Source organism: Netta rufina, assembly GCF_964035555.1.
Source record: "Netta rufina genome assembly, chromosome: 31".
In the NCBI taxonomy this organism is placed as follows: domain Eukaryota; kingdom Metazoa; phylum Chordata; class Aves; order Anseriformes; family Anatidae; genus Netta; species Netta rufina.
Window position 1 is genome coordinate 1,201,824 of NC_140155.1, and position 15,650 is coordinate 1,217,473.

A 15,650-nucleotide genomic window follows, 5' to 3' on the forward strand; every position below is an offset into this window, starting at 1 on the left:
CTATCAAACATCATACTGAATTGCTGGCGTCCGCTTTTGCAACAGCACTAAGCATCAGTCAGGACCCTAAGGATCAGAAAAAATGCTATTGGTGTGGAGATCTGAGCCACCTAGTCTTCGCATGCCCCTGGCAGTTCCACCCACTTTGTGTCCCAGGTATGGGAGGGGACACCACTGAGCAAGCCAATGCCACTCCAAATACAATGCGGAAGGGCAGCTTTTGCTGCCACAGCAGGGAAATGTAAAGAGAAGCGCGGGGCAGGGCCGTGTGACACAAGCACCCCTGCCTCCAGGTCAAAGAAGGAACTTCCCACAAGGGAGGGCTCCAAATGTAATGCTAACACAGGGTCCAGTGCCACCTGCAGTCCCACTGCCATGGTTACCACCACGGACACCCTCTCAGCCAGAACCAGAGAGAGCGCTGGAGTTCCATTGAATGTCAAAGGACCAACTGGGAATGACTACAGTGCATAGCAGCTAGAACAATCAAGTACAGCTTTGACTGGATTGTTTGTTTTTCCGGGGATAAATGATGCCAACTATAATGGACAAATCCAAACTATAGCTTGGATGCCGTCTCCACTATTGTCAATACCAAAGAGAACTATAATTGCTCAATCGATTCTTTTCCAAGTAGTAGTACTGGCTCTGGACTCTATCAGGGGAGCAACCGAATTCCCCAAAGTGTTTTGGGCTTCCGACATAACCTAGCATCAGCCAATGCTTACTGTTACCCTTTGGAATAACTGAGCACCCACACTCCAGTCAATGCAAGATGCTAGTGGACATTGGAGAAGATGTTACCATCATTGCCATTAAAGACTGTCCCTCTGCTTGGCCCATGACAACTCCCACAGGCAGATCGGTTGGAGCGGAAGGAATGTCAAACACCTTTCAGAGTGCCACGATGCTTACTATAAAAACCCAAGAAGGTACTACGTGCACAGTACGCCCTTACATTGCTAATATCCCCATCAGCCTGATGGGGTGAGATGTGATAGGACAATGTAAATTCACCATCTCCTCCCCTGAAAATCTGTGCCAGGGCTCCACTGGGCCTGGCAGCAGGGGTGCCAGCATCTCATGGACCTCCATTTCCTGGTGCCGTGGCTGACTCTGGCCCTGAGGTTGTTGGAGAGGCCAAGAACCACCTTTGTCCCAGATGCTGCGGTGCCTTCCAAGGGGATGGGGCTGTGGTGACCATGCCCAGAGCCCTGCAGCAGCCTGTGGCAAAGCAAACATAAGCACGGCAGCCACAAGCCCTGCCTGCCCTCCTCCTGTCACGCTCCATCAGGAGGCTGCAGCAGAGGGGACCCACAGCCAGCCCCTGCCTGGGCTCTGCCAATCACCTCCCCAGTGCCCTCACTGCTGCCTTGGGGCACTCTGTGACATGTTGGGTGACCTCACAAGGCCTGCTGGCCAGCACATCTCCTGCAGGGCAACCAGGCCTCACAGCGGCTGGGACCTCACCACCATCCTTCCAGCCCCCTCCTCTCCCCTTCCCTCAGCCCTGGCCTTGTCTCTGCTGGCAGGAGCAGCCTTAGGAGGTGCTTCCTGGCTTCCCCTTGCTTCCTGCCAGCTGCTGCCCACTCGGGCTCCTGTCTCATTATTACAGTCCCTGACAAAAGGTCCCTCCCCAGATTTTCTGTAAGTCCTCCTTTAGGTACTGGAAGGCTACTGTAGGGTTTCTCCAGGGTGAAAAGAACCATCTTTCTCAGCCTGTTTTCACTGAAAAAATACCCTGGCCTTCCTATCATCTTTTTGGCCTCTTCTAGACTCATTCTCATACTTCTGTGCCCTTCCTGAGCTTGGGCCCCAGAGGTGAATGCGGTACTCCATGTGGGGTCTCACAAGAGCAGAGTAGAGAAAAAGAATCACCTCCCTTGACCTGCTGGACAAAATTCCTTTGATGCTGCCCAGAAAACGTTTGGCTTTCTGGGCTGCAAGCACACATTGCCAGCACATGTGGAATTTCTCATCCACAAAAATGCCTACGTCCTTCTCCTCTCTATCTATCAGAGCTGCTCTCTATCCATTCTCCACCCAGCCTGCATTTGTGCTTGGGATTGCCCCAACCCAGTTGCAGAACCTTGTATTTGGCTTTTTTCAATGTCATGAGGTTCTCACAGACCCCTCTCAAATCTGTCAAGGCCCCTGTGGATGGCATCCCTTCCCTGCCACGTGTCAACTGCACCACCCAGCTTCGCGTCATCAGCAAACTCACTCAGACTGCACTCAATCACACTGTCTACGTACCAACAGATGTTGTACTACCAATGCTGTAAGCCCATTGGAGATGGCCACCAGAGTTGACGGGCACGATCTGCCCTCAGTGAAGCCATGTTGGCTGTCACCAACAGCCACTGGTTGGCTGTCACCACCAGTCCAGAAAGGCAGGGTAGCATGACATAGCAGAGAGGGATACTTGCAATGATCCTGTGCAAGAAGGGTGACAGAAATATCAAGGCAACACTGGGGCCAACCACCCAGAATAATGTCAGGGCTCTGGGAGGTCCCCATACCTGAGCTGGCCTCGTGCACTGCTCATCCACGCAGGGCTGGTCAGAGACACGAGTCCCTGCCTTGCACACACACACAGGCAGTGTACTGCAACACTTGCAGGGTCCCCCTGGCTCCTGCAGCCACTGCCAGAGGCTGGGAGGCACCTCAGCCCTGTGGAGAATCACCCTGCTCTGCCCTCTTCTAAGATGCCCCGAGGCATGAGGAATGGTCACAGGGTCCTTGGAGGTTCAAGGAGGCACATCCCAGAGCTGCATTCAGGTCTTGCACTTTGGCCTCCAGTTGCTGCATGGCCACACAACAGCACTAGCACTAAGATACAGGAGTGGCCAGGCCTTTCACAAGAGCTGCATTTAGGTCTTACACTTTGGATTAGTCAGTCTCTGACAGTGCTTTCCACCTGGCCTATTCTGTGCTATTCAGGCAGATGCCCCATGGATGTTACTCTCAGGATGAAGGGACCTAGAGACGCTGTCTGCCCCATTGGCCTTCGTGTCACCCCTAGGGATAGGTGATGGCCTTTGTGCTCAATCATCTTCCTCTGTGCCTGCTGGCAGCAGCAGCAGAGGTTGTCTGTTCCTGTGTCTCCCCTGCACATGGACAAGGCCCTGCCTCTGACTGCCTCCCACAGGGGGAAATGCTGTTTTGGAGGCCAGTTGTGTCACCCAAGTGCCGACTGCCTGTCCCTGCCTGCAGTCTCAGCACAGCCGCACAGCAGCTCTGGCATCAAGCTACAGGAGCAGCTGGGCCTTACACCACCAGCAGGGCTCAGGAGAGGGTGGCAGTGGCAGGAGAGCAGCTCTGGATGGACCAGAGTTAGTGCTCCCTGGCCGTACTGCTGGGCTACGGCTACTTTCTCCTCCAACTCTGCACATGGGCACTGCCACTGCAGTCACAGAAAAGGTCTCAGGAAGGATATAAGACGAAAGGATACTTTAATTGCTTTACATACAGAAGCAAAATGAAGAATTATATTTCTTTGTGGACAACATGTGATAGGATACAACAGGAAAACAAACAAACAAACAAACAAACAAAACAATTACATTAGACGGACAGGCTTCGCCTACCATAAGAAACATTATGAGTGACTTACAGACGAAGGCAGGCAGTATATTGCTCAAGAAAACCTGCCAGTCATCAGTTTCCACATGGCATTCTTGAGTTCCTGGTTCCTCATGCTGTAGATGAGGGGATTCACTGCTTGAGGCACCACCAAGTACAGAAATGCCAGAACAAGATCCAGGGGAGGGGAGGAAATTGATGGGGGCTTCAGGTGGGCAAACACAGTTGTGCTGAGAAAGAGGGAGACCACAGCCAGGTGAGGGAGGCACGTGGAAAAGGCTTTGTGCCGTCCCTGCTGCGAAGGGATCCTCAGCACAGCCCTGAAGATCTGCACGTAGGACAGTAAAATGAAAATAAAACACACCCCAAACAGAAAAGCAGTAACCGCAAGAACTTGAACTTCCCTTAGGTAGGAGTCTGAGCAGGAGAGCTTGAGGATCTTGGGGATTTCACAGAAGAACTGGTCCAGGGTATTGCCATTACAGAGAGGCAGTGAAAAAGTATTGACAGTGTGCATCACAGCATGGAGAAAGCCACTGCTCCAGGCAGCTGCTGCCATGGTGGCACAGGCTCTGCTGTCCAGGAGGCTCCCATAGTGCAGGGGCTTGCAGATGGCAATGTAGCGGTCATAGGCCATGACAGTGAGAAGAGAAAATTCTGCAATATTGAAAAAGATTAGCAGAAACATCTGTGCAACACATCCTGCATAGGAAATGGCCCTGGTACCCGAAAGGGAATTGGCCATGGCTTTGGGGATAGAGGTGGAGATGGAGCCCAGGTCAAGGAGGGCGAGGTTGAGGAGGAAGAAGTACATGGGGGTGTGGAGGACATGGTTGCAAGCTACAGCAGTGAAAATGAGGCCGTTTCCCAGGACGGCAGCCAGGTAGATGCCCAGGAAAAGCCCAAAGTGCAGGAGCTGCAGCTCCCATGTGTCTGCGAATGCCAGGAGGAGGAACTCAGTGATGGAGCTGCTGTTACACATTTACTATCTCTGAGCAAGGGAGCCTGTCCAAACGAAGCAAAGACAGTGCAAAATTTAATTTCTTCTCTGACCAAAATCCATTGCATGTCTCATAGAATACCCCACAAACACCACACTGCCTCATTGACTTCAGGAAGAGCTTTCTGCAGCTCCCTGGCTTACCTCTGGTTGCTGCTCTGAGGGTGCCACAACAAGCAGGGGGCTGTGCTGTGGATTCTGCAGCAGGCAGTCCTGGTCTACGGCGTCATGTAAAAGAGAACCAGGAGTCATCTGAGAAGTCCACAGGCCAAGGACATCTCTCTGATCTCAGAACATGAGGAGAAGGTCAAATAATCCCTTAAGAAACAGAAAAGGTGATGTTGGTACAGTTTGTAGGCTGAGCTGTGTGAGGTGCCTCAAAGCTGCAGCAATGCTCTAGGAGCCTTAGTCTCTAATACAGATGTTACTACTCCGTTACTATCCCTCTGCCTCAGCACACAGTCAGAAAAATGGAAACAGAGACTGTAGAAATTGCATTGCCTTCAGGTAGCTCTTGCCTTGCAGTTCTACTGTGCAATGCCCTGCAGAGGTGTGGGGCTGTAAGCAGACTGCCCCACGCAGCAGACTCTGGGCAGCAGCAGGATCCTGCCCTGCCCTGCCCTGCCAGGGAGCATCCTTCCACCCACAGCTTCTCACCACAGCCCCTGGGCAGCTCCCCGGGCAGGCTGAGTGCTGAGCCTGGCAGGCAGCAGAGCCCCTGCCCCAGCACACAGCCCCTGGAGCACAGCAGGGACCCTGCTCTGCACCACAGCCCTGGACACCGCTGTCTCCATCTCTAGCTTCAGAGCCTGCAGCTGGCCCCAAGAGAAGGGAGCCCTCAGGCCCTGCATGCTGACCCTGCAGCACACAAGCCCTGCATGCCCTTCAACTCCAACACCGAGCGTCCTCCTGACAGCTCCCATCGGCTGAGGGCTGTGCCAGCTCCAGGAGAGCCTGGCGGGGTGCACAGCGGCATTGCCCTGCACCCAGAGACCTACCATGGGGAGGTGGCTGTGAAGATTTCTCCCCCAGCAAGCTCTCCCCCTGCATTTCCCCCCAGGATGCTCTGAACCTCATTCCCAGTTCTCTCCTTTCCCCGTGCCTGCTGCAGGCAGTGCCCCCAGCCCTGCTGCACCTTGCAGAGGAGATACTCCTGGACAGAGCTGTGTCTCTGCATTGCTGCCTGCTTGCCAGGAGCTCCGTCCCTCCATGCCATGAGCTGTCCCAGCTCAGCAGCACAGGCCCAGCCCAAGGCGTTTTACTGACCCTCCCGGTGGGTTTGGGCAAACCCAAGGAGCCTCAGACACTGAGAGGAAATAGAAGACATTTCTCAAGTAGAGAATGCAGATGCAAACACCAAAGCATCTCCCGGCGTTAATGAGTCCCACTGAGGGACGTTCCTGACAAAGCCCCCCCATGGGCTTGTTAGAGCAGAAAAGTGCAAGCAGTGATGATGGGGATACCAGGCCAAGTAAAGGTGGTCTTGATGCTGAGGAAACCCTGGTGTGTCCCATGAAGTCCAACAGTCAGGCCCTGAGCCCAGCCTCTGGGAAGGGAGATCCTGTCCCTCCAGTGGGATTTAGGGCTCCTCCTGGATCAGTGCAATGTGGGTAAGGGCAATGCCAAGTACAAGGCTACAGAAGGACATCTCCTAGGCTCATGGAGGGGGATGAGGAGACACTGAGACCCGAATGGTGTGAGAATAATATGTCTCCCAATAGGCATCACTGACAGAGACAGGAGCCAGATCCTGGCAGACAAAGCTGTTGGCTCTGTCGGGGGCTTTCATCTTGCAAAAGTTGGCTGAGTTAGGGGAAGCTTAGGCTAGACATCAGGAAGAGGTTCTTCACTGAGAGTGTGGTTATACACTGGAATAGGCTCCCCAAGGAAGCAGTCACTTCACCAAGCCTGTCAGAGTTTAAGAAGCATTTGGACTGTGCAGTTAGTCACATGGTCTGAATTTTTGGGTAGACCTCTGTGGCGCAAGGATTTGGACTCAAAGATCCTTATTAGTCCCTTCCTACTCGGGATATTCTACGATTCTATGTAGTGTCAGTCATTTGTTACAGGCAAAAGTAACTGAGTTCTTAAATTGACCTAGAATACTTCCTTGGTTGTGAGCTGCTCCAAAATTTTCAGGAACTTGAAGCTCTTTTAATTTTCCGACTGATGGCTATACTATATATACGTATCTACAGCTACCTTTGTTGATGGTTTTCTCTGAAGCAACTTCAAAACCTGCCCAGAATATTTCCTTTGTGCTGACATAATTTCTGATGAAACCTGTACCTAGGTTGCTGCTTTCTTTAACATATAAACTGTGTTGTGTTGAACTTCTCTTTAGGTTGGATTTGAGAACGTGGGTGGTCTTTTGCGGCTTTAAAAAGAGATGGTGATTTTTCCCCTCCTTTATCCAAAAGTCTTTGAAAGATTTAATATTCAGCCTCCAAGGTAACTCATTAAAGCGGTAAATTGTCAGTCATTTGTTTTCAGGAGAATGTTCAATTAAGGAATCTATAAGTTTCCATGCTTCAACATTTTTGGCAGTGCTGAACATTTGTTGAACATAGTAGTAGTAAAAAGTAATTTCTTAGAAAGGGATAGAATCCAGAATATATGCAGATTAAAAAGACTAGCAACACCTTCAAGTTTTACTACCTGGTGTTTTAAAATGAGAAAATACTTCAGAAGTGCCTGGGTTTTAAAAAGTTGGGTTGGAGTGGTTTTGTTCAGAGTTTTATGTACAAGCCAGCTTGATTAGTTTGTAAGCAAGAAGGGATTATCTAGTGGAAGTCAATGGTAATATGTTGCTTGGAAGCCCAGTTGTTTCTCCCACCTACTTTTGCTTTCTTTCTTTTTTCATTTTTCTTTTTTCTTTTTTTTTTTTTCTTTTTTCTCTGAGTGATAAGGCATCACTTTTCCTTCCAGCTTTAGACTTCCTCCCTTGTCATCAGCAATAGATGGTCTGACAGACCAAACCCAGTAACTTAATGCTTTTGAAGGGAGAATTAAATGTTTTCCTATCAGATTTTTTATGTTGTGAAAGCAAGAATATGCAGCTTATCACTGAAGAATGAACTGTTGATTCACCATTGAGCCCACTCTCAGATTCTGTGCTGAAGTTTGCTCGTTTGGCTCCACTTTGGTGTAATCACCCTGTTTGTCCGCAGTTTTGGAAGTGTCCTTCTGGGACAGTATCCTCTCGTTTGAAGGTTTTGTACAATTGAGTTATCCCCCTTATTCATTTCTCTGGGTGAAAGAAATAAGTTTTCCTGTGGAATCTTGTAGGAATGCAAAACTTCTATCTGTTCTGACTCCACCTACACTTCAACTATTAATGCTGTCTTGGACATGATGTGTTCATGATGTGTTTTGCTTAGGAAAGAGGACTTGTTTTTTTCTAGAGACAATGGTTGTAAGAGGTACTCATCATGATGTTTTTTTCCTGTCTGAATCTTCTTTATAGCAGAGGCTATTTATTCTATACCCACCCCAAGGAATGGGAAAGATGCTGGTTGCTCATGCTCTTGCTAATGAATGTAGCCAAGTTGACAGAAAAATATCATTTTTTATGAGGAAAGCTTTGGACTGCCTGAGACAATGGGTGGGGGAATCAGAACATCAGCTTCGCTCATCATTTGAACAGGTAAGGTTGAAATTTACAATGTATTCTGTTCGAGTTGAAATTGTCAAATTTATGGTCAACATTTTTAAGTAGAACTTGCTCTTGTTTTTGTGTTTTGTTAGGTGGTGGTTGTTTGTTTGTTTTTTTTTTTTTCCCACTAAAATGGAAATGACAGTACTTCCTTTTTCAGTGACACCATAGTTTGGATCAGGGGCTTGAAATTGAGTTGTGTGAGGAAGGAACAAAACGAGAAAACCTTCCAAAGCAAGAAATTACCTCCCACCAAAACAGCTGCTGAAAAGTCTGCAGGAGGCAAGAGATGATGGCTTTGGATGAGAGGGAAACAGATACAGGCTGGAAACATGGTTATTTAACTTCATAAGGGATTCTTGCTTCCCAAAGCTGTAATTGAATTAAGTTCTTAATTTTTTACTTTTGTTTGTTTTTTAATGGTAGTGAAAAGGCTGTAAAAAGTACTACTATGATTTGTTTCCTGTTGCCCAGTAAAAGTGGGTTGACACAGACTGCCATCTTCTGTTAGTCATGACAGATACTCTGTGAGCTGTATAAGTAGAAGTCCCAGATGCGAAAGTGAAACATCAAGTTTAGGTGACATTCCAACCATAATGTTTTTGAGCATTTTTTCTTTAAATACTGCGGTTTTACTCTGTGTTTTCATTCTAGGCCTATCAGATGTGACCTTCAGTTATTTTCTTTGACGAGAAAGGTGGCCTCTGTGCAGTCCAGCAAACAAGACCAAACTCATAGGTACTACATTTTTGCACCTACCTAAAATCTGCTTGATCTTTGGGGAATAAAAAAAAAGGATGATGGCATGTTTAATTTACTGTGAGCACATTAATTTATCTTGAAAACTGGTAACTCAATGCCACTAAATTTCAGGTGATTTTAAACAACAGTTGAAAACAATTCTCTAAGCCCGATACCAGCTCTTGGTCTGTGTTAACTTACATATACATATATATATATATATATATATGTTGTTGTTGTTGTTGTTGTTGTTGTTGTTTTTTTTTATGGCTTAAAATGAGTCCTGTCCTTAAAAAACTTGTCCTTTTTGACTACTCGTGGAAGAAAGTCATGTGGAATGTAAGAAAGTTTACTGAACCAGTAACTAAAGATTATGTTTTTCTGTTAGTTCCATTGTCTCAACACTTCTGACGCTTAAGGATGGCATAGACAACAGAGGGGAGATTGTGGCAATTGGAGCCACCAACAGACCAGATTCTATAGGTCTTGCGGAGACCAGGATGCCTTGACAGAGTTCCTCTTCAACTTGCCAAATAAAGAGGTGAGAACTTCAATTTGTGAGGAATGTTTTAACAATTCGTGTCCATAAAGAACAATTCTGTCTGAATCCTGTCTGCCTCTGGGCCCTGCACTGGCAATTTAATTCTTGAACCACAGATGCAGTGTGTCCCAGTCTCCCCCTCATTCTAGTCAATTTATCACTTCTTAAATTTATGAACCTGTTTGCTTTTGTTATTCCGGACTTCTATTTCTAACACTGCTATAGATGTGTCTGTGAATGGCTGGGGAAGAATGTTTTAATTACTCGTGTGTCTGGGAGTTTCAGAACAACTGATAACAACTAGTGACTGTTATGGGATACTATGTGGATCTTTGGTATCTGGTTAGGGGGGGCCAAGAGATAAAGAGGAAGGAGAAAGAAGCTGAAGGGCGGCTGGGAGACAAGACTTAAAGAAGATGTTCCGTAAACTTGGTATGGTGCCCAGTAAGTACAAAGGTGGAGAGGAAGACTACGAGCCTTCAGCATGAAAGACCCCTAGAGACCCCCAGAAGAGACCCCAGAGGAGACTGCGCATGCTCCAGTAGGAGGGACTGCACCGCGGAAGCTAATTTTAATAATCTATTTTTTTTAGAAGTAGTAATGAATATGTATTAGTCTAGGAGCATAAAAATCAGCTGCTTGATGTAACTGGTGTGCGTCCTGGTGGAGCGGAGACTCCTGGTGCACCCAGCACTGTTTGCTTACCTCTATTCCTTTATATTCTTTCAATAAATCCTATTTTTTTTATTTAATCCTAATTTGAATCCTGAGCCATTTATAACAAATTCAATGTTAATGCTAATGTGGCAAAATCCAACTTTATAGAAAAAAAAAATTACAACTTGAACGAAAGAGTGATATGTGGAGACACTGTGTCATACTGTGGAGGGCAAATCAGGTACTGAATATATATGGTCAAGATGATACCACCAAGTAGTTGTATAATCAGATCTTTGATTCCCAATGGTGTTCCCATTTGCTTGATTATTTAATCCACTTAGGTGCTTTCACCTTGAAGTTGTGTTCTTGGTCTCAGTATTTCATTTATGAATGGATAGGGGACATATTTGCATTTGATTGCTCCCTGGATCAGTGGTAGTAGTTTGAGTCATAATTATTTTCTTCTTTATAGTAATTGAAGCAGCCTGAAACATAGCGCTAGAAGTGCTTTCTGTGAATTTACTGACTGAAAAGCAAATTTGATGAACTAATGAGACTGTCACAAAGAAATTTTGCTCAAATTAGAGAAGTTTTTTGGAGAAAAAAGATCTGTTTCTGGATAAATTTTTATTACTGTCTTTTCCTCTGGGTCACTAGGTCTCATATTTTGCAAACTTATTATGGGAGCTATAAATGCCCTTTCTTTCATTGCAGGTTCCTAGAAAAAGTTCAGTGTAACAAATCTAGAAATACTGGATTTCCTGGTTGAAAATGCAGACTGTATATTAAGTAACTGTACTGTCCTGGTTTCAGTTAGAACAGAATTAATTTTCTTCCTAGTAGCTGGTGGAATGCTGTGTTTTGGCTTAGGATGAGAAGAGTGCTGATAACACCCCGATGTTTTAATTGTTGCAGAGCAGTGCTTATACCAAGCCGAGGACATCTCAGCCTTTCGCTCTGTCCTGCCAACAGGCAGGCTGGGGGTGCAGTAAGAGCTGAGAGGGGACAGACCCAGGACAGGTGACCCGAACTAGCCAAAGGGGTATTCCACACCATCTGATGTCATGCTAAACAATATATAGGGGTGACTAGCCGGGGGAGGGGGCCGGACTGCTCGGGGTTAAGCTGGGCATCGGTCAGCAGGTGGTGAGCAATTGCATTGTGCATCACTTGTTTGTACATATTATTAGTAGTAGTACTATTATCATCATTGTATTATTATTATTATTATTATTATTTTCCTGTCTTATTAAACTGTCTTTATCTCAACTCACGGGCTTCACTTTCCATTTCTCTCCCCCGTCCCAGAGAGGGAGGGCGGAGGGTGAGCGAACGGCTGCGTGGTGTTTAGCTGCCAGCCGGGTTAAACCACGACAGTCTTTTTGGCGCCCAACGTGGGGCTCGAAAGGTTGAGATAACGGCAGATCTGACCAGAGTGTGTTAAACTAAAATTGGTGTAAGTATTAGACCTGCTTAATAGTCACTTGTCATAATGCTGATTGCTTTAATCTCAACTGTGCTGCGCCTGTTTTCCAAATTGAGTATTATAGCACGTTATTTTCCATATGTGCTCTCTGTCATGTTGTTTCTCCTCTCCGGGCCCTGGTTTCCGACCATTATGGTACTGTGTGTTGTATCAGTGGCTTATGAGATGATGAAATATCTGGCCATGACTCTAACCTAGTATTTGTACTCAGTAACATCTTCGATTCTATACTTTGGAAACTGTATTTTGGAAACTATTAGCAATTATATCTGTTGCCTTTTTTCATTAGGGAGTCAATCTGTGGAGGGGAAAGGGGAAGATAATTTTTCTTACTTGATCACTCTCCCTTTCTCCTTCTCCACCCCTGTACCCTCCTTGATCACTCTCCCTTCCTCCTTCACCACCCTCTTATCCTCCGAGCTTATTACAATAGCTCTCCAAGATATTGAATATCCTTGGGATACTCAGACCAGCATAGTCCTGTTGTTCTGCCTCCTGAATGCGCTTCAGGTTCTGCTTAAAGTTAAACAACTACTTAGGAAGCTCATCCGGAGATCTGCCCGGAGGCAGTATAGTTGTGGGTGGCAGGGAGTATGGGAGGATATGGGCAGGCATCTAGAGCAGTTGGCACCCCCAGTGTGTTGGAAATTCACCCCTGAACAACTGTAAAATCCTCAAAAACTGGCAGAATGCTTGAAAAAAAGGTGTCGCGATTCAGGAAGTTCCAAAGTAAAACAAATCATTGTAACATGCTGGGGCCTGGCTCATGCCTATCGAGCTGCCATGGATACTGCTATCAACTTAGTGACAGACCCTGCGGCCACTCCAAGTCCCGTGACAGATCCAACGGTCACTGTGACCCCTACGGTGGACTCTGCAGCCACTCCAGTCCCAGCTTCTGCAGATGCTCCAATCCCAGCTCCTGCAGCCACTCCAGTTCCAGTTCCTGCAGCTGCTCCAGTCCCAGTTCCTGAAGCCACTCCAGTCCCAGTTCCTGCAGCCGCTCCAGTCCCAGCTCCTGAAGCTGCTCCAGTCCCAGCTCCTGCAGCCGCTCCAGTCCCAGCTCCTGCAGCCGCTCCAGCTCCAGTTCCTGCAGCCGCTCCGGCTCTGGTTCCTGCAGCTGCTCCAGTCCCAGCTCCTGCAGCTGCTCCAGTTCCAGCTCCCACAGCCGCTCCAGCTCCAGTTCCTGCAGCCGCTCCAGCTCCGGTTCCTGCAGCTGCTCCAGCTCCGGTTCCTGCAGCTGCTCCAGTTCAAGCTCCTGCAGCCGCACCAGTTCCAGCTCCTGCAGCTGCTCCAGCTCCTGCAGCCGCTCCAGCTCCTGTAGCTGGGTCAGAGAAACGAGCTGTAGCAGTGCAAGTTGACCCTGCAGAGGGTATTCCAACCTCTGTGGCAGACCCTATAACAAGGTCAGAGAAACGAGCTGTAGCAGTGCAAGTTGACCCTGCGGAGGGTATTCCAACCTCTGTGGCAGACCCTGTAACAAGGTCAGAGAAACGAGCAGTAGCAGTGCAAGCTGCCCCTGTAGAGAAGGTGAAAAAATGGTATAGAGATTCAGGTCGTTTAGAACGCAGAGAATCTTCTGCCAAATCTAGGTATAGAGACGATGGAGACGACGATGACGCTGGGCCATCAAGGGTTCAGGAGGAGGAAGATGAGGATGCCGAAAAATCAACAGTAACTACCCGAAGCCTAAACGAGCGTGAGTTACGAGATGTGCAAAAAGATTTTGGTCGCTGTATAGGTGAGCAGCTTGTCACCTGGCTGCTCCGATGCTGGGACTCTGGAGCCAATTGTGTGGAATTAGACGGCAGGGAAGCCAAGCGACTGGGATCCCTTGCTAGAGATGCAGGCATTGACAAAGCAATTGCAGATGGAGCACAATCTCACAGCCTCTGGAGGCGTCTCCTCTCAGCTGTGAGGGAAAGGTATCCCTTCAAGGAAGAACTTTTATGTCTACCAGGCAAGTGGACCACTATGGAGAAGGGAATCCAGTACCTGAGAGAATTAGCCGTACGGGAAGTGATTTATGAGGATCCAGACTTCAGACAAACATCCAAAGATCCAGATGAAGTCAGGTGTACGCAACCCATGTGGCGGAAGTTTGTACGGAGTGCACCATCATCATATGCCAGCTCATTGGCAATAATGGCCTGGAAAGAGGATGAGGAACCCACAGTGGATGAAGTGGCTAAACAACTCTGGCAGTACGAAGAAAGTCTCTCCTCTTCCTTACAGGCCTGCGTCTCAGCTGTGGAGAAACTTTCTGAAGAGTTCCACCAACTTGAAGAGAATCTATCATCCTCCCCACCTGAACCAACCAGTGTCCACCGACCAAAAGAGAACACTTGGGAGAAACTTTCCAAAAAGGTTCACCAACTTGAAGAGAGATTATTCTCCTCCGTACCTGTACAGAGCAGTGTCTCAGCTATCAGGGGTAGGCGTTCATCCACACAAGGAAGACGATATGGTGGGTACTCACCCCGTGCCACACTGTGGTTTTACTTACGAGACCATGGAGAGGACATGAGAAAATGGGATGGAAAATCTACCGCGACCCTAGAGGCACGGGTACGTGAGTTGCAAAAGAAAACAATCAGGAAAAAGGGGTTCTCCGAAAAGTTTGCTGCTCCAACTTCCAGCAGACAGTCCTTCAAACACAGAAACGAAGAAGATTCCGACCAGGATTAGGGAGGCCCTGCCTCCAGCCAGGGGGAGGAAAGGGATAATCGAGTTTATTGGACTGTGTGGATTCGATGGCCTGGCACATCAGACGCACAGAAGTATAAGGCTTTAGTAGACACCGGTGCACAACGTACTATAATGCCATCGAGCTATAAAAGGCCAGAGCCAATCTATATTTGTGGAGTGACAGGGGGATCTCAGCAGTTGACTGTATTGGAGGCTGAAGTGAGTCTGACTGGGAATGAGTGGGAAAAGCACTGTATTGTGACTGGTCCGGATGCTCCATGTATTCTTGGCATAGACTATCTCAGAAGAGGATACTGCAAGGACCCAAAAGGGTTCCGGTGGGCTTTTGGTATAGCTGCCTTAGAGACAGAGGGCATTAAAGAATTCTCTACCTTGCCTGGTCTCTCAGAGGACCCCTCTGTTGTGGGGTTGCTGAGCGTCGAAGAACAGCAAGTGCCAATCGCTACCACAACTGTGCACCGGCGGCAATATCGCACTAACCGAGACTCCCTGATTCCCATCCATAAGCTAATTCGTCAATTGGAGAGCCAAGGAGTGATCAGCAAGACTCATTCACCTTTCAATAGTCCCATATGGCCAGTGCGAAAGTCTAATGGCGAGTGGAGACTAACAGTGGACTATCGTGGCCTGAACGAAGTGACGCCACCACTGAGTGCTGCAGTGCCGGACATGCTGGAACCTCAGTACGAACTTGAATCGAAGGCAGCCAAGTGGTACGCCACAATTGACATCGCTAATGCATTTTTCTCCATCCCTCTAGCAGCAGAGTGCAGGCCACAGTTTGCTTTCACTTGGAGGGGAGTCCAATATACTTGGAATCGACTGCCCCAGGGGTGGAAACACAGCCCTACCATTTGCCATGGACTGATCCAGTCTGCGCTGGAGCAGGGGGAAGCTCCTGAACACCTGCAGTACATCGATGACATTATTGTGTGGGGTGACACAGCAGAGGAAGTTTTCGAGAAAGGGAAGAAAATAGTCCAAATCCTTCTGAAAGCCGGTTTTGCCATAAAACAAAATAAAGTCAAAGGACCTGCACGAGAGATCCAGTTTTTAGGAATAAAATGGCAAGATGGACGTCGTCAAATCCCAATGGATGTGATCAACAAAATAACAGCTATGTCTCCACCAACTAACAAAAAAGAAACACAGACTTTCCTAGGTGTTGTGGGGTTTTGGAGAATGCACATCCCAAATTACAGTCTGATTGTAAACCCGCTCTACCAAGTAACCCGTAAGAAGAATGAGTTTGAATGGGGCCCTGAACAATGAC

At 47.8% G+C, this 15,650-nt stretch overlaps 1 protein-coding gene across 1 annotated transcript; it reads right to left on the reverse strand.

Moving 5' to 3' along the window:
• Positions 1-3,640: 3,640 nt before the first annotated feature.
• Positions 3,641-4,567, reverse strand: LOC311220307 (olfactory receptor 14C36-like; the record flags this gene model as incomplete). Its single annotated transcript, XM_084303815.1, has 1 exon — positions 3,641-4,567. One exon carries the CDS (start codon positions 4,565-4,567, stop codon positions 3,641-3,643), a length of 927 nt encoding a protein of 308 aa, XP_084159941.1.
• Positions 4,568-15,650: the final 11,083 nt, after the last annotated feature.